General features: G+C 48.2%; 1 protein-coding gene across 3 annotated transcripts in view; it reads right to left on the bottom strand.

Moving 5' to 3' along the window:
* ZNF281 (zinc finger protein 281) overlaps positions 1 to 19,147 on the bottom strand; it is a 136,668-nt gene that overhangs the window by 20,089 nt on the left and 97,432 nt on the right. For all 3 annotated transcript variants that reach the window (XM_069634082.1, XM_069634080.1, XM_069634081.1), the window contains one exon: positions 2,288 to 2,406. In XM_069634082.1, the coding sequence (XP_069490183.1) occupies positions 2,288 to 2,406 (119 nt within the window). The remainder of the gene's footprint in view (positions 1 to 2,287; positions 2,407 to 19,147) is intronic.

The following is a 19,147-nucleotide window of genomic DNA, read 5'->3' as shown; positions in this document are numbered from 1 at the left end:
GTTGTGGTGGCTGCAGATGGCAAAGCGGCAAAGGGTGCTGAAGAAATCCTACCTGCACATCCATGTGAATAAGTGATTGAATAACCAAGGCTAAAATAGGGTGCTTAAAAAGGACCCCATCTCAGGAACCTTTTGGGCAGTGGGTGCCCATTGGACTATATATATGCTTAATGAGTCCAAGGGTTGCAGGTGTACTTATACTTTTGGTAGTCAGACTCTTCAGTAGATCAGCAAATCAAAAAGAAAGGGGAAAAAACGAAGAATGAATTGTTTTGACAAGGACTTAAGTCACCATTTATTTCTTTGCACAGCATTTGAACTAAGAACATTTGTCTTGGACAAATTATAGCAGCTAAAATGTAGCCATCTCTTAAGGTATTTGTACCGTGCAAAGTCACTAACGGAGTTGGTCCCAGGCGCTCTGGCGGATCTGCAAGGGAGAAGGCGGGAAGGGTTAGTAGGGTAAAGAGGGAGTAGGATAGTGAGAGTAGTGGTGTTCTGTTGGCAGCTTCATCTCTGTATACACTGTGCGCTGAGTTTAGGTGCGAGTATTGGAACAATGTCAGTCCTAGTGTGCTGTTGGTGCGGTTTATGTGTTGCTGCAGTGTGGTGAAGACAATTGCAGCTTGCAGTGCGAGAGGTGGTTGCGTTAGTCTTATGAGCGAGTTAGGTATGCAGAAAATGTGAGTTTTTTTGGCAGTGGGTTATACGTTATGCAGCCAATCATCAGTGTGGCTGAATGCCTCAATTTCAGGAGTCCTGCATGGTGAGAAACAGCTTGGTTTGCGAGTCCCGTTGATTAAGTGCAATCCTAAATCACAGCTAGATTAGACAGTCTGTCCTGTATAGGGAGAAGGTGCCTACGTCTGACAGAAATGTAGGTTTTTAGTGCGACGTGCTCCCTGTTCTATTCTAATGAACTAAGTATAGTGGGGGTGGGTGTCCATTCTCCTCCATGGGTGTCGGAGCAGGGGATGTGGTCTCCCCTTACCATACTGTCTATGTGAATAAGTCTGCCGGAACTATGGGTGTGGTACAGGATAGAAACTGTGGAGGAGTCATCCATGTGCTTTCTGGTCGGAGTGTGCATTCAGTCTTAATGTCCTCCTTTTGTGGCTATTTCTCATAACGTCTTACGGTTTGTCGTGGGTTTGGTTGTTGTCCGTTTTCTGGTAGCGACCAAGATCGATATCTTTATTCATCCTTGTTTAGCGGTGTGGGCATTCTTGTGCACTGATGTTGTAGTTACGCAGAGAAGAGCCAGGATTTGAGGAGTTTCCTTAATACTAGGTGGTTTCTTATGTTCCGTATATTCTTTGGAAGGTCATTCCAGGTTTTCGGTGCCTGGTGAGAAAGCGGATCCTCAGTTTTATTCCGTTATAGGGTTTCGGTTTCAGGCGGATGTCATTGCTTGATCTGAGCGTTCTTGTCGGCTGGTGTAGGCATAGTTTATCTCTCAGGAATTCTGTGCCTTGTTTGTGTATTGCTCTCTGCGTGATGCACATTGATTTGAACTTTACTGCATTCATGGAAAGCACACTGGAGAACTGCTTCGGTTTAGTTTGATAGCAATTTATGTTTTTATGAGGGTTTTTAACTTTCAAAATAAAGACTGAGGTAAAGTATAGTTTTTGGGTTAAGATCTAGGATTTCAATGATTTGCAGGGTACAAAACCTGTGACAATACAAACTATTTGGGAGTCCAATGCATGGAAAGGATCTTAATTTGCAGGATTAGTTATTGTGAGAATGAAGGCAAAGGAATCCACCAAGTTGTTGGCAGTGGAGGAACTGAAGGTTGAGATCATGAAAGGGAATATTTTGGAAAGATGGTCTTTGGGAAAAACCTGAGACGATTAAGTTTTGTTTTGATCAGAACATGCGAGGACGAGGAATGATGGTAGGGGGAGAAGTGGGTTACTCCTTTCTAGTTTGGTGGCATTGCAATGGTGAAGCAAATTCCAAAAAGGTGATTAGGCTTGGGCACCTCAGAGGTTGAAGAACACACTGCTGAAGAGTTTCTCTAAAGACTATTCCAGACCCACCACACTATTGCAGGATTACGATACCACTAAAAAATTCAGATTCACACCTTAAAACATACCACAAAACCTGTCAGTGGTTTAAATGAAAATCAGCAGCAGAAAAAAAAAAGAATTACTATTTCATGCAGTTCAGTGGAGTGTAAGCTAGCACAATTCTTCATCTTTCATTCAAATCCTTCATTTATATAAAAATAAAAAGACCCTGTCAAAATTAAACATCTGGCAAGATTTCCAATCATTACCTGCTGGCAAGTATCACATTTATATGGCTTTTCTCCACTGTGTGTCCTCTTGTGTCTCTCCATATGATATTTCTGGATAAATTTCATATCACACTGATCACAACAAAAAGGTTTTTCCCCTTCAAAAGATAAAAACAAAAACATGACCAATTGTAATATTTAAGGCAATATTAAACAATGGCTACAACAGCATTTTGGCAAGTAATGCAAACAATCTGAAATCTATGAGGCACGTATTTGCCTGTAAGTTGCACTTTGTTTTGTTACTTTGTCACCAATGCCCACTCCAATTGACTTGCACTCCTTCCTGGGCAAGTGTCTGGTGTGCTCCTTGACTTTTCCACACTGTTTAAACTGTAGAAGATATCTGTGCACGGTAGACGATTGTTTTTGCCCAGGCCTAGACCTCCCCGATTAGCTATTTCAAGGACCCATGTGACCAGAAGCCCCCTCATCTCAAGTAATTGCAGGGCAGCCCAGTGCCTGTGCAGCCCAGTTGGCTAAGGGCATCTCATGAAGAAGCAACTCCAAACCGTGTTTGCCTGTGAAGCCTGCAGCACAGCAGTCAACCAGCAGCAACTGACAAGGTAACGTTTTCCAGGCAGGGGGCACACCAACCACTGAACCCTTTACCTGTCACACCACTCATTAACCAATACCTTTTTAGTCTGAAGCATTTAGCCCAATTGTTTTAGCCACATCTCGCACTCAAGCCAAACTTGCTAATTTGCCATTTCTTGCATTTAGGCCAGTTATGTTATCTAGCCATATCGTGCATCTAGGTACACCAAATCTGAGCATTTTATCACTGCCTGTAGGTACCCCAAATCTGAGCATGTTATCACTGCCTGTTGTGTTTCAAACCTAGGGGGTCACTGCATTTACTGTTGAGTCCCAATCTTAGCAATCTCTCCTTTGAACATCACTGACTGCTGCGTTTCGGACCTAGTTCCCACCCTTAGACGTTCAAAGCCGGCTCCAACCCACCCACCGCTGAGCCAGACATGACTATGGCAACCACACACTCATGCTGGACATACCAAACACCAAGATCACCTCTTGCCATTTTTCCTGCCCACCAGTACCACCCGCACAGAGAATCACCAAGTCACACTGCCACTCACCACACCTCCCCACACATACAAGGAGCGCTCTGGCTTTACAGAATACACAACTGCCACCCTACATCCTTCCCCCTCACACCCACAATCTTGAACCCCATTATCATAACCTCCAAGACTAACACACACACACACACACACACACACACACACACACACACACACACACACCGCAACTCCCGACACCCATACAAGAGGAGCTCTCAGGCACTCCAGAAAGCACCCTTCCCGCCATACACCCTCTTTCCTGAAACCAGATTACACAATGCAAGACCTTCAAATCACCAACCCTTCCACTCTAAAGCTACACACACCGACCCACATCCTCCAACCGCTGACCAGAGAAACTGTCGGACCACCAAGACCCACCCACCCCTTATGCACCCCACCAGCTACCTCTTCAGACCCAGTACTCATCAACAATCCTTCCTTTGTGCCCAACTTTCCTGATAATCGCTCACAACCTCTCAGCGCCCATCCTGGTGCACTCAAAATCAACTCAACCCTGTACCACCCTCCTCCCCATCCCACCTCCAGGCGGGAGACCTTCTCCGTCACACTGCTTCTCACCGCCCAGCGTCCAACTCTCAGACCAGAGTAGCCCCCTGGCGCTCCAAATAAACACTGCCCCTCCCCAACACAGCCCTTATGCTTACCTCTCTTACCTCCCTTAACACTACCAGCACCTCTCGTCCGGCTCCTGTCCCTCCCCTACTCGTCAGAACCCCAAGGAGCACCCCACCCCTTCAGCCCATGTTGCCTTCTGCTCCCTCAACCACACTGCCTCGTGCTAACACATTTACAACCAGTCCCCACTCCACACCCAGGAATTGCCATTGGTGATGTGCCAGCCAATACCCAACCCCTCCGCTCTCTAGACATGCCACCCCTGGCGCTATGTCCACATCCCTAGCACCAAACACACCCCACACAACAAACATGCCACCCCAACCGCCCATCCTCCCCATTACAGCAACCAAAACCAGTAGAAAACCCCCAGCTACACCCTTCCCCAAACCATCCCCTCAACCCACTTCCCCGCAGAACCAGTCACCCTATTGCACACTCCTCCAGCACCGAAACCCACAAAATTCCGGAGGTAGCAGCCCCGGCTCGCCCTCTACGCTATATGCCTCATAAGCCCTGCATCGTTCAACCAGCCTCTCCTCTCCCTCCCCCCCCCCCCCCCATCTACACTACTCCGCCCGCCCCCTCACCCCCCTCTTTCCCATGGATCCTGCAACATCTCCCCTTCAATCCCCCGGCTACCATTCAGTAACAGCACCAAGCCCGACAGACCCGAACAGCCCAGCTCTTCTCACCCCCACCCCCTCAAACCTCTGAGGCACTCTCATCCAAAATGACCACCCATCCCGCACTACTACCTGGCCGAAGACCTGCGACCGACCGCCCCCTCATCCCACTACCGAACCACCTGCAACCCGCTATGCACCCACCAACAGCATCCCTGTTTGTCCAAGTACATTGTAGCTCCTCCTACTGACCATCCCATCCAGACACCACCCCCACAAAGTCACATGCCTATTTTTCAATGCCCACTCAGTGGCAAAAAAAAAAAAAGACAGCCTCTACAACCTACTTACATCTGAAAATTCTGATCTCTTCATCAAAGAAACCTGGTTCTCGGACAAACTCAAACCAATATTCCCACCCCAACTATGCACCATCACCCACAACAGACCCTCTCTAGAGGGGGGCTTAGCCATCCTCCACAAACCTCACATCTCCATCACCTCCACAGAAACACAAGCACAGCTAACTGCAAATCCCTTCTAGTCAAACTCTCTCCTGGCTACTCGCCCCGACGCAGCTTCCTACTCCTCTACAGGCACCCAGGATATGCGACTCATTCTGCCACTTTAATTACCCTCAAGCACACACCATACTGGGGGATTTCAATATCTGGTTCGACGTGCCCAACTGCATGACCCTGCCTCTAGTTGACAGCCTAGCGGCACTCAACCTCACCCAGCATATCACTGGACGAACGCACATGGCTGGCCACACCTTTGATGCCATCTTCGGCTCCTCTGACCTCACCCCCAAATCCACCCCCATATCTCTCGTCTGGGCTGACCACCGTCATACCTTCCTCTCCCTCTCCTCACACTGCAGATACTCCCGCATCCAAGGGCTCTATCACTGAATCTCAGTTCAAGTGTTGGAACAAGGTCAAGGTACAGTCAGACCTGGCCAAGGCGTTGCTTCACACCCTTCACTCGCTCCCAGCCGCAGACCCTTAACCACCAAGCTAGTCGACCACTGGCTAAATGGCACACTCCTTCCCCTGACTCCCTCAAAAGTCCCCTCTCTACCGCACAGGACCTATCCCCAAATGGTTCACCCCTCACCTAAAACTCAAACCATAGTAGCTCCCTGGAACTCAAATGGCTAGCCTGCAGAAACACGCAAAGCAAATCAGTACTCGCTCACCATCACTGAAGGTACAAACCTGATTCAAAAGGCCAAAAAAAGGCGTACTATAATAATAAAAGGATCTTGAGCAGCTGAGCTCCACAGGGTCCGCACAGAATGCTTAACCCATTCCTGCACAGACTGCCCTGTCACAAATGCTCTGCAAATCCCTCTGAACATTTCCACAAGACAGCCCTAGACAGGATGTCGACTCAACGCCAAGCTCTCCTGCCTATCTGCCCCCCAAACGCCCACACTTCATGAACCAACGAGCCCCATCTACCCGCAAGAACTTTGTTCTGCTCTTTTACTCCTATCTTGAGCGACAAGTTCCACTAATAGACAGCCGTCATTCTGGCTCCCCTGTCGACCCTTACCATGCATCTCTCCTCAAAGAAATTGTCACCTCCACTTGCACAGATGAACTGGGGAGGTTCATTCTGAATGTCTCCTTCAACTCCGACAACTTCCCAGAATTCTTCAAAATTGTGCATGTCAAACCTCTGCTTTTAAAAAAATAAAAGAAATCCCTCGAACGACTCCTACCAATCAATCTCCAACACCCAATTCCTGGCAAAACTAGCGACTGCCCTCCATGCTCAAAGCTCAATGGTGCGTGGAATGAAACAATTTCCTAGACCCCACCGAATCAGGTTTCCATCCATGCCACTGAACAGAAATCACACTGATCTCCCCTCTGGGATTACCACAGTCACAGCAGATTTAGAAAGAAGCACAGCACGTGTTCTTGACCTCACTGAAGCGTTTGACACCATTGGTCACATGCTCCTCCTTGACAGACATTACTCCCTAGGAATACAAGATTCAGCGCTCAGCTGGATTGCCTCATTCCTCACTGACAGCAAATAAGCCACCTCCCCACTTCTCTTTTCTGCACGCCCAGTGAACACCAGAGTACCACAAGGAAGCTGCCTCCCTCCCTGCCCATGATCATGCGCTCACAACCTCACCCGCTATAGCTATGCAGATGACAATTCCTAAATCGGCCACCTGCCCTCGCCCTGACTTAGCAGCAGGCCTCACTGATATTGACTGCTGGATGGCAACATCTCCTTCTGAACCCAGGGGAAACAGATCATGGTATGCAGCAAAACTGCTTTATTTCCCCAACTGGCCACCCTCACTCTGCCCCCCCCCATGCACCTTTTGCCCAGACCACCAGCACTGTCAAAACTATCAGCTGCACAATGGACTCCGCCCCAACTGTCTCCCCACATCAACAATGCATCCAAATCCTGTCATTTCCACCCCAGGCTCGTGAAGCGCATCTTCCCTTACCTCACCTACCCCAACAGACTGGCAGCAATTCGGTCCATTATTATGTCCAGACTAGATTATGCAAACTCCCCCTACTTGGGTGCACTGGACAACAACCTAAACAAACTCAAGATTACAGAACTCTGCTGACAGCCCGCCTCGCATTCGGACGAAGGGACCAATCGCACCAGCCCTCTGCACCCTACACTGGCCCCCAAGTGGACACAGGGCCACCTTCACACGTCTATGCATTACCCACAGAGTGTTGCAAAGGTGGCCCCAAATTCCTGCTAGAAAAGAATAAGCCTTACCACCCAGCCCAATATCAAGCACTGCCCTCCTCCTAGTGGTCCCGACCTCGAATTCTGCTAGGATCAGAGGGTCCACGCCTACTCAACCCTGGCACCAACCTTTTGAAACTTATTCACATGGGTTGGTACAGATCTGGCTGTCACCACCATTTAGTCTTTTCAAAAGCAATTTGACCCAACAAAACACAAGGAGGACCTTAGCCTAACAGCGCAAAGGCAAAGGAAGATAGCACCTCCACAACAGGCACTGGAAGGTCAATAGTGAACCACACACACACTTCAAACACCACTATGCCAACTCTTTATTTGCACCAACAAACAGAATGCAGCTATACCCCTTTATTAATTCACCCTAGCTGAACACATACTTCTACACCTCCACTATCACCTCAACAGACTTTAGAATGCAGCTATAACCCTCGAAAACAGCCTAATTGCACAAAATCTCATTTGCAAATTCCACAACCACCAGAATGCAGATACCCAAGTCCATTGCCCTTGCTGCACACATTCTACGGATCTGCGCCAACTACTGCAATACACCCAACTCTAGTGTGCAGCTACACACCACTTATTTCACACTGGCTGCATACATACTGAGTGCACCCAAGCAAGTTTACTACATTACTCTGTCCACTGACCTGGACTGCGGTCCCCAAGGGCGATCAACCCACAGCGCAGGAATCATACCAATGGTAAAGGCGCTATACAAATGTCCAACAGCATTACATAACTTGCCCTCTATACACAAAGAATGTTTTGTGCCAATAATAGACTTTCTGGAGCGTGTTATCCAATTTGCAACCTATGCATAGTCTGCCCATCGAGTGGAGTGGTTGGTTGCTTACTGGAAGGTAAAAAAAACAGGCCTTGATAGGCATTTGGCATACTATCCCTATCCTATGTACAAGAGGACCCACAATGTTCCTCCAAGGAAACACCACCTCGGATGGTTTCTGCCAGAGTGTAAACACAAGGTGAGGCATGTTTAGCATATGTTGGGACCGTACTGCTCATCACAATTTTTCTGCCTCAGTGTATAATAAAATCAGGAAAATACAAATAACTGTTCATGCCAGATTTTGGGGTTAACTTGAGAGAATTGTGGATGAGCGGGAAAGCCACATACCTTTGTATACAGTGACAAAAGGTTAAACAGACATTCATTGAAGTTAGCTTACTCTTGATCGTCGAGGCAATTGCAATCGAGGCTACCATCCTGTAACAGATACTAAAGTGAGCACTTGTGAAGCGGATCAAAAGGTGCTAGCATCTCTCTCAACAGCGTTAAGATCCAGGAATGGCGTGGGGATGGAGTTGGCTAGTTCATTCCCCTTTCTCCTTCCACAAATTCTTCCGTCGCTGGAACTTTCCACAGTTATTTCACGTTAGGACAAAGGCTGCAAGGAGGACATTTCAGTTGTATACAAGTCTAGATTCAGTGCAGTGGACAGCTCGAGTACTTTTGACACCACATAAATCTTTTCCATTTATTGAAATAAAAGTTCATGTATGTGGTTAATGTCAATACATCTTCGAGGCAACTGTAAATGACCAAAATACAATCTCAGGAGCCCAAGCCGCAAAATTAATGAGGCATGGATTTGGCAGGGTCATCTTCTGGTTGTGTCTTTACAGGTTTGGCAAAAGCTACACATTTAGCAGTGGTTCAATTGCCATTCTCAACAGATGGCCACACAATATTTGCCTCGCCAAAATTGGAGCAATTAGGCCGGAAGTCATGCTATTGTGGCAATTGGTCATTTATAACGCCCTTATTACCCAGAGGTTTCTAAGCACGGACCCGGGGAATTGGACTTCTGTTGCTCTACGTCTTGCTTCCAATGTGAGCGTGTTGCCCCCGAGCTAGCCTCCCGGTCGTAAAGATTTTGCAAAACTATGGATTACTGCATTCAGGAGCACATATGCAAACATGCCCAGCTCATCAAAAGGACACTGTCTAGAGCACTCCCACCCATTTCTTAGTAACTAGAGGCAAAGTGTTGGAATGATGTGTGTTTGTTATTGTATGACGGTTGTTTGGTTCTCCCCATTACATGACTTATTTGCGTACACTTAGCAAGAGTTATCACTCTTTACTGCAGCATGTCTACACAGATTGCCCGCTATTCAAACCACGGCATATTTAGTGCCATACTTGCCCAGTCTGCTGCCTTAAACACATAATTTGCTGGCTGCACTACCACTGTTTATTGCCTCTATTATCGATTTATTTGTATTTATTATTATATGTTCTCCTCTGCTGCACACTTTCCACACTCCCCCGTCCATGCACTTTTCCCCTTTCCCATGCACTTGTGCGTTCTCAATGTCACTGGGCCTAATAAGATCGTTGTTTTTGTTCTTCCCTGTTGCCTTTCCTTGCCCGGTCACCATCTGAAACATTTGTATACGAGCGAGATATAAATAATCATACTACAGTTCCCAAGAATAGTAAAGTGAAATTGACTTAACCTTTCTCTTTGTAGGTCTAGAACACCCCATCTTATGCGGCATTTTTGGGGTGGAGGGGAGTTGGGTGTTACTGAGTAGCCCCTTATCCTACATTCTCATGTAACATTTTTATGTTACCCTCACTACTTTAAATGACTGGTGGCATTGGTTTAATTTTGTCAAAATGGCTCCCTGACTTCTCTTTGCCATTTTCTGTTTTTGAGGTATTTCTTGGGTTTTACACTGTGCGTCGAAATAAATGCCAGCCCTGTTTGTCTTGCCTTTGGCAGGCTTCAGCCCTGAACCCCACCTCTGACTCCAGTGTGTCTGGAAGGACGGGATGGGATGGGAGGTAGAGTCCCGAAAATCCCCATTCCGTCGTTTCTAGGAATGCCTGAATGCAACCAGTCCAGATTGGCTGGCTGTCCTTTCAGGACAGCCACCAGCTGTATGATTGACAGTCTAGGCTGTGCATTAATGGGAGAAACCTGCTTAAAAGGCGAGGGTTTTGGGACTAGAGGCAAAGTCAAGCACTGGGAGAAACACCCGAAGAAACAGTGAAAGACGCTTGCTGCATCCTCCCGGAACTTTGAATTGCCCGGTGAAACCCAGTTGCTGTGCTGAAACTCAGCAATTCGACTGAGAAGCTCCAGAAGGGACGACTTCTTCCCTTGAGTTAGTGGGACCAACTAACCCAGAGACAAACTCCACTGGACCATCTTCCCCCCCACTGGCTGTACTACTTTGCTGCGGCAAGAACCGAATGCCAGGGGTCGAGTAATCCATAGTAGAGTGAAACATCTGGAATCTGGCTAGAAGATCCAGGATTCTCCTACGGACCCTCCAGAAGCAGGACGACCAGATACCTAGTCCTCACCAGAGTGCAGGACCCAAGGAGTGAAAGAAGCCCAACCAGTATCCAAGATCCACGATGGTGCAGTTTGCCGCTGAACCAAAAAGAGCACGTAGCTGCCGACGACTTCCCAAGTACCACTGCAGGAGCCCTCCAGACATCCTCCCTCTTGAATACCCCCCTCAACCCCTCCGACTGAGGCTCAGGAACAAGGGTCTGCACTGCTGTAGCAAGACAGGATCCAGCTGAGCACTCTTCTTCAAACCAGAGGTGCCGTTTAGGCTTCGGGTACTTATCGCATTGTCTTAAGCTGTGCTTCTCTCAGTTGGGAACTGCATCAGCTTATTTTTAGCGTTTAGTCCAACTCTTTCTAACAGGATTAACAGCGTGTGACCCTACAAGCGATTTTCTACAAACTCCAACTGTTCCGAGCCTCAGCTCCATAGACTGTTCCAATTGACCTTGGCTGTCCTGGCTCCCTCAAGACTATACTAACCCATTGACTGATTGTTCCTCGGAGGTGGTAACTTGTAGACTCTTATTGCTGGGAAAGGCTTGCCTTTATTTCATTGGAAGATTTAGTCGCCCTCACATTTACTGATAATCTGTTTAACTTTTTCCTTCCCTAAACATTGCAGATTCTGAGGTTGCAGAAAGGAAAAGTACAACTAGTGTGATACATAAATGCCATTACTGTCCTTGTGATTGAAGTCCCCTCAGGGTGTAGGCATTGTACATGAAGCATATCTAAATTCTAGACAGGGTCGCATATCTGAAAATTCAGGACTATCTCGAACTCCATAAACTCCTGGGAACCCGGCAATCTGGTTTTAGACCAAAACACAAGACTGAAACTGCCCTTGTTGACTTAAAAAGCCAGATTGACTACCTTAAGGACAAAGTAAAGCTCGTCATCCTGCTCCTCTTGGACTTGCCAGCGGTGTTTGACCTGGTGGATCACAAAGTTCTTTGCGACCACATGGCAACAGCCACATACTTTTCCAAGTCAGCCATTTCCTGGATTGAATCGTTCCTTAACAGGACCATAAGAGACTTTTCGCCCACCGCAGCAGCTGACCCCATCTCCCATACCCACAAGGCTACTGCGTCTCACCAACTTTTTACAAAGCCTTTATTTGATCTACTGGATCGTCTGGGTGTCATCTAACTATGCAGACGACCCCCAGATAATCCTACCCCTCTCTGGCATTTATGACACAGACTTGAATTGCGTAAACAAAATCTACACCATCATTCAGGCATGGATGGCCACCAATGGCCTATGCCTAAATGATAAAAACGGAACTACTACTAGTAGGTTCTACAGCCAACCTAAACACACTTAACCCTAATTACAAAACATTCACCATAGATCGCAACATTACCATTGCCAAAACAATAAAAACACTTGGCTTCTATTTCGATGCCACCTCAAACCTCAGCAAACAAGCAAATTCAACTGCCTCTGCCTACACAGGCAAACTGATAAGAGCTTGCAGACCTCTGATCTCAACTGAAAGCTGCCTCATACTAGCCAGAGCCCTCATATGTTCCAAATTGGACTATTGTAATGGTCAGTACTCTGGCGCCAACAAAACAAACTCCAGACTCTGCAGAACAATGCCCTTAGAGCTGAGAAATGAACATATCAGCAACTAGGAAACACAAATGGCTCTCCATAAACGAAAAGATGGACCTTAAAGACACTTTGCCTCACCTCCAAAGCACTGAACCACACTGCTACCTCCTATCTTTCTGAAATTCATTGGGCGATCCTTCACCCGAATTACTAGATCCATTGACTCCACCCGTCTAACAGGCCCAAGGTACAACCTAAAATGGTCTGGAGGCTCTAGTTTTCCAGTTTTAGCCTCCCAACTATGGAACTCCTCCCCTCGGATATCAGATCCATACAAATATTTGATAATTTCATGAAAGGCATATCTTGGATACTCAAAAAACTAACCTACAGTCACCCAGATATTGACTCTGTACTCCTCTAATGTTTTACCTGCCTGTACTTTGCCCCGTCTCCATTACAATGATGTATGTACTTTCTGTATGCCTTGTATATGCTACCATGTATGAAAAGAGCCCAGATACCCCTGGGTCAGGCGCGCGCTATATAAATAAAAACAAAACAAAGATTATCCCCCAACTTGCTCCGATTCTGAAAAGTATTTTTAAAGTATTTTATTGTTACATGAATTGTCTTTTTAAAGAATGCTCATTAAAAAATGCATGTTAAATATTTATAACAAATCTTGAGTCTAGGTGTTACTTGTATTTACAAGTTTCAAGAGTGGGTAAATGTGAGCTGTAGAGATATGCCTGGGTGCTCAGTCACACCTACAGACCTATACCAAAAGGTGGGTTATCTAATAAGTGTTGAGTAGTGTAGTCTGACACAGTTAGACTGCATCAATTCTTACCCAACAGGGAGTTCTCCGGTGTTGCCAACAGGTTGATCTCTGGGATCCCCATCGACGGGCAAGAGGAAAGCCAAGATAGAGTTCCCTTGGAACATGTTGTGAGGAGGTGTTTGAGTGCCCACTTCCAGATGTTCTGGGACAGTCTGGATAGCCCCAGAGTGTGTGAGTGCCCCACTGTTTGTTCAGGTAGTAGATGGCCGTAGTGATGACCGTGAGGATCAGGACGGTCTTCCTTTCTAGAAGGTTTTGGAAAGCTTTTAGGTCTTTGAATATCACAAGTAGTTACTAGTGATTTATGCTATTGGTTGCTATTGAGAGGGACCATAAGCCGTGCGCTGTGTTGGAGGTGAGGCCCTCAGCCCCACCCAGACAGAGGGGTCTGGTTAGAGTGGCTTCTACTGCAGGGTGGTGAAGGTTTTCCCCACACAGAAGGTTTTCCCTTGACACCACTGCAGAGACTGAACAAGGGCAGTCGAGACAACCACTAGATCGTCCGGTCCCCATTGGCTCGAAAGCCACACCTGCATGGGGCGCATGCGCAAAAGAGCACGAGGAACTAGGAAGACGCAGGAAGCCATCATCCTCAAGTGCTGCATGGCCTAGTGAACGGTAACCTGAATGATATTTTATTTCTATCGCGCTCGTACACAAGTGTTTCAGAGCGCGACAAGGCAAGGAGGGGAACAGGGGAGAACAAAACAGCGGTCTTACCTAGCCCAGTGACATTGAGAACGCACAAGTGCACGGGAGAGGGGAAAAGTGCATGGAAGGGGGAAGAGGTGGAAAGTGCGAAGCAGAGGAGAAACAGATAAATAACAATAAATAATAAAGGCAACAAACAGTGGTCATGCAGCCAGCAATTTGCAAGTGCTAGGTTTAAGGTAGCAGACAGGGTAGGTCTGATAAGTGCAGGAAGAAAAAGGGGGGGCTGTATGGGTACAGATACAGACCCCAGTGCAAGATGTGGCCCGGAGGCAGTGCAGGAGGGTGGCAGGATGAGCAGGGAGCTGGGCCCAAAGGTCAGAGGGTGGCCAGGTGCATGGTGCCAAGAGAACCGATCAGCAGGGGAGAGGGGGAGCGAAGGCAGAAGAAAAGAGGAAGGTCTTGAGGTGCTTCCGGAACCGGAGATGGTTCTCAAGTTTTAGAGTGGCAGGGAGGCTGTTACAAAGGGAGGCCCCAGCCAAAGACAGATCTACCCCCAGCTCGTTTCTTAGAAAAACGAATTACCCTGAGGGAGTTGGAGGTAGAGGAGCAAAGAGCTCGAGAGGGGAGGTATTTGCGGAGGGATAGCTGAAGGTATTTTGGACCCAGGCCCCAGAAAGCCTTGTGGACAATGCAGAGGGTTTTGAATTTAATCCTTGCATCCACTGGGAGCCAATGGAGAGATTTCAGAACCGGAGAAAGACAATCCCAGGGCTTGAGGCCAAGGACAAGTCTCGCAGTCCTGTTCTGGATTAGTTGCAGAGGGCGGAGAGTAGAGGCAGGTAGATTTAGAAAGAGGCTGTTACAATAGTCCAAGCTAGAGAACCAGAGCTTGGGATACCATGAGCTTCTGGGGAAGGAGAGGAAAGGCAGAGTACCTCTGAGGAGGTGCAGTCGGAAATTTGACTTTTTAGAGACCTCAGCGATGTGGGCGGAGAAGAAAAGGGTAGAGTCAAAGATGACCCCGAGGTTCTTAGCCTCGCAGGTGGGGGTAGGAGGGCGGCCAAGGGAGGCCGGCCAGAGAGTGAGGGGAAAGGATGGTGAATGTGTGCCGATGAGGAGGATCCATTCAGACAAAGATCATTGGCGGCACACCAATCTTGAACGGCAGGTGGCAGCCTGAAAATGAGTTCAGTGGCGTCAGCGTAGCACTGGAAATTTGAGCAGAAAATGGCATTGCATTAGGAGAGAGTTGCCAGGTATTGGTTGAAAAGCCAGGGCAAGAGGTTAGACCCCTGGGGAACACCACAGGTAGAGAGGAAGACAGATGAAAGGAAGGACCCAAGTTGGACCTGGGTGTGTCGATCTGAGAGGAAAGAGGTCAGCCAGGCCAGAGCCTGATCAGTGATACCCAGGTTTTCACGGAGACGGCTGAGCAGGATGGTATGGTTGACCCTGTCGAAGGAGAGAGAGAAGGAGAGAGAGAGAGAAGGAGAGAGAAGGAGAGAGAAGGAGAGAGAAGGAGAGAGAAGGAGAGAGAAGGAGAGAGAAGGAGAGAGAGAAGGAGAGAGAGAAGGAGAGAGAGAAGGAGAGAGAGAAGGAGAGAGAGAAGGAGAGAGAGAAGGAGAGAGAGAAGGAGAGAGAGAAGGAGAGAGAGAAGGAGAGAGAGAAGGAGAGAGAGAAGGAGAGAGAGAAGGAGAGAGAAGGAGAGAGAAGGAGAGAGAAGGAGAGAGAAGGAGAGAGAAGGAGAGAGAAGGAGAGAGAAGGAGAGAGAAGGAGAGAGAAGGAGAGAGAAGGAGAGAGAAGGAGAGAGAAGGAGAGAGAGAGAGAGAGAGAGAGAGAGAGAGAGAGAGAGAGAGAGAGATCGAGAAGGAGGATGAGGACAGAGGGAATGTTAGAGTCAAGGTTGGAGAGCAGATCTTCACGGATGTTCAGGAGAGCAGTTTCTGTGCTTCTGGCAGCTCTGAAGCCAGAATGGTGGTCATGGAGACAACCAACAGAATCGGAAGGAAGATACATAGAGAGGGATCTGGAACAGCATGTTTTGAACCATCTTGTTGGAGGGGAAGACAAGCCAGTCTTCTGTCTGAATCAGAGCCCACAGAAATGATTTGACTTGGCTGGGGACCAGCCTCAATTTCTTTTCGTTTATCGATTATCCAAGGCTGAATAGGAGATTTACAGTTGCCTGGGTATTTACTAGGCATGTTCTGAATGAGTCCGCTGTTATGAGCCAGTCTTTGAGGTAGGGATACAAGGGAATGGACTGTCTGCAGTTGAGCTGCTGCTACTGCCAGTACTTTAGTTAACATCCTTGGTGCTGAGGCAATGCCGAAGGGGAGACCTTTGAACTGATAGTGAGTGTTCTACATTGTGAACCTGAGGTACTTCCTGTAGCTGGCAACATTGAAATACGAAAGTATGCATCTTTCATGTCCAGTATGGCCATGTAATCCCCTTTCTGCAGCAGAGGGATTACTTCCTGAAGAGTTGTCAAGCTGAAATTTTGAGGATTGACATACTAGTTCGCAGGACACAAATCTAAAACAGGGTGCATGGTTAGATCTTTTTTGGGTACAAGGAAGTACACTGAATAAGTAGCCTGGTTTACCTAGATATGAGGGACAACTTTGATAGTGCCTGTTTCCAGCAGGACCTGGACCGCTTAACAGGATGTGAAGATGGCCTGAAGATAGTCTGGCTCTGGGTGTATGGTAGCGGGGCGGGGTATTCCATGCAGTACCCGTGGTTGACTGCCTTGAGCACCCACTGATCTGAAGTGATTACCCCCCCCCCCCTCGTGGGCAGAAGATGTTAAATGGCCCCCGGCCGGGGAAGGATGGAGGGGGGCCTGTACCATAGTGTCATTTGGAGGCGGAGGCCGGTGAGCCTCTGGAAGCAGTGTTTCTGCCACTGCCCTTTCCCTGATGTGAACCTCTATGGTTACCGATAGAACCTTGGCCCGATGTCAAGTTATGACCCCACCCCCAAGCCATTCTCTGCATGGGGGAGAGAGAAAAAGACTGCCCTCAAAAGGACCAGAGTTTGTTGAAACTGCTGTACTGGAAGTAGGGCTTAGCTGAGATCTGGTTAAGTGATTGATTTTAGGGTCTCGTTCTCTTTTTGAGCCGTCTCTAAAGCCTCATCAACCGTCCCCAAAAGGAGGTTGGTTTCTTCATCCGGTTTGTTGATTAAAAAAGCCCCAGTCTCTGGTGTGAAACCAGAGGCTTTTTTTTAACCAAGTGTGGAGTTTAAGCTGGGTTCCCTGGTCAAGGATGCACCAGACAGAGTCCAGGGTGTTCTTGAGAATATTTTGAGCGACTTGCCTTACCTCTGTAACTAGCGCTAGGAAGCGGTGCAAACAGAATCTGGGACTTCTTGGAGGCAGGCCTGCATAAGGCCCCAATGGACATCACTATAGCTTTTGTGAAGTGTAGTGTTAGCAATCCTGGTAGAGTACATTGCAGGTTTGTAACTCTTGCCAAGGGTATACAGCTTTTTACAATCTTTGTGTAGAGGAGATTCCGCCCAGGACAGTGGTACTCCCGCCCTTTTCCGGGATATGGTAACCACAAGGGAGTCCGGAATGGCATGGCACCCGATATACAGTGGGTCAGAAGGCGTCGGGCAGAAAAAGGTCCACGCAGGGATTAACCGCCCTTGTAAGTGAAGGTGTAAGCAACAAGGCAGCCAGGGGGGGGGGGGTTGTTTAAGGGGGGGAATGTGGTCCAGATTGGATTTCTCCAAGTCAGGAAACTGGTCCCCTGGAGAAAGGACTATTTGGGACATAGAAGGGATGGGGCATGTGTCCACCTCACTGCCTTTTAGCAGAGGTATCAAACCGGTCTGAGAACTGGATAAAATCTGCCATTCTTTTCATAAAGGCCTCAAACAAATGATCTGAACCATGCAGAGGTGTTGCTGTGCCAGAGTCAGTACATGGTGGCCGATGGGTAGGAAATAAGTTACTCACCGTAGAGCCTAACATGCTCCCTAGTCCATAGTCACCTTTCCTCCATACTGTATGGGCGCCCCTCACCAGGGACAGAAGACGGAACCATTTTCCCCTTTAAATTTAGATGTGCGCAAGGTTGCGGCCCTGGGACCATGCGCTCGGTGACTCCAACCACCAATGCCACTCAGTCCCCTTTGACGCATTGACAATATTACAATTGCATAATGACACTACTTTTATATGATTTTGGGGGGGGAGGGGGAGGGAAGAGGTTTGGTGCTGCACCTCGTAAACCTCCTTGATGGCCGTAACCATCCACCTTGCTATGGAGGCCTTGGAAGCCGGGTAGCCGGGCTTTAACCCCCCCAAAGTGACAAAAAGCATCTGATTTGCAGAAGCTCTTGGTTCGGTCCAGGTAGAAGTTTAGACATCTAGACAATGCAGAACCCTCTGAGCATCGTCTTTAGGGTCAGCAAAGAAAGTGGGTAGCACCACCTACTCATTCAGGTGAAAAGGAGAGACCACCTTAGGTAAGAATGCAGGGTGAGTTCTAAGCACCACCTTGTCCTTCTGAAAAGTAGGAAAAGGCTGTGAAGCTGCCAGTGCCTGGATCTCACTGACCCTGCGTGCAGAGGGTAAGGACCACCAATAGGGCTGTCTTAATGGTGACTAGCCTGCTGTCCACAGATGCCATTGGCTCAAAAGGATTATGCGCCAAGGTGCCCACCATGTTCAGTTACCACACTGGGTGTGGCTTCTTGATGGGCAGGTAGAGTCTGGTCAGACCCACCAGGTGTCTTAACCACCAGATTGGAGGATGAGAATACCTCGACCTCCTCAGAGTTCCTGTAGGCTCAGATTGCCACCAGATATGTGCAGCATGCATCTATCTGCACTCCCCCTGTACCCCCTCCCACCCACAGCCAGAGTGTGCGGGGTGTGCAGAGAAGGCTAGCACATCGCCAAACATGCAGGTTAGTGGATCAACCTCCTTTGAATCCGCCGGGTGACAAAACCTAGTCCACATGCTTTTTGTACAGGCTCCCTGTAGCATCGCTCCTAGCGCCCTGTATGATGTCCAAGTTAGCCTGTGACTACTACAAGGACTAATGTCTGGGGTGGGGGGGGGGGGGGGGGGGGGGAGGGGGGGGACAGGGTTGGAAGACCACGCCTTCCTGCTGTGATAGCAGGTGAGCTGGGCCCAGCGGAAGGTGAATCGGGGTGATCCAACAGGCTGAGCAGTTCCAAGAACCATGGCCTTGCTGACCACCAAGGAGCTATCAGAATGGTACAGAGGTGCCAGTACTCTTATCTTGCAGATTACCCCGTGTACCAGGAGAGTGGGAGGGACGGCATATGCACTTATGTTCCACTGGAT

Source organism: Ambystoma mexicanum, chromosome 13 (assembly GCF_040938575.1).
Source record: "Ambystoma mexicanum isolate Mex_15411 chromosome 13, UKY_AmexF1_1, whole genome shotgun sequence".
Lineage (NCBI taxonomy): Eukaryota > Metazoa > Chordata > Amphibia > Caudata > Ambystomatidae > Ambystoma > Ambystoma mexicanum.
This window is presented reverse-complemented; position numbering and strand designations above follow the sequence as displayed.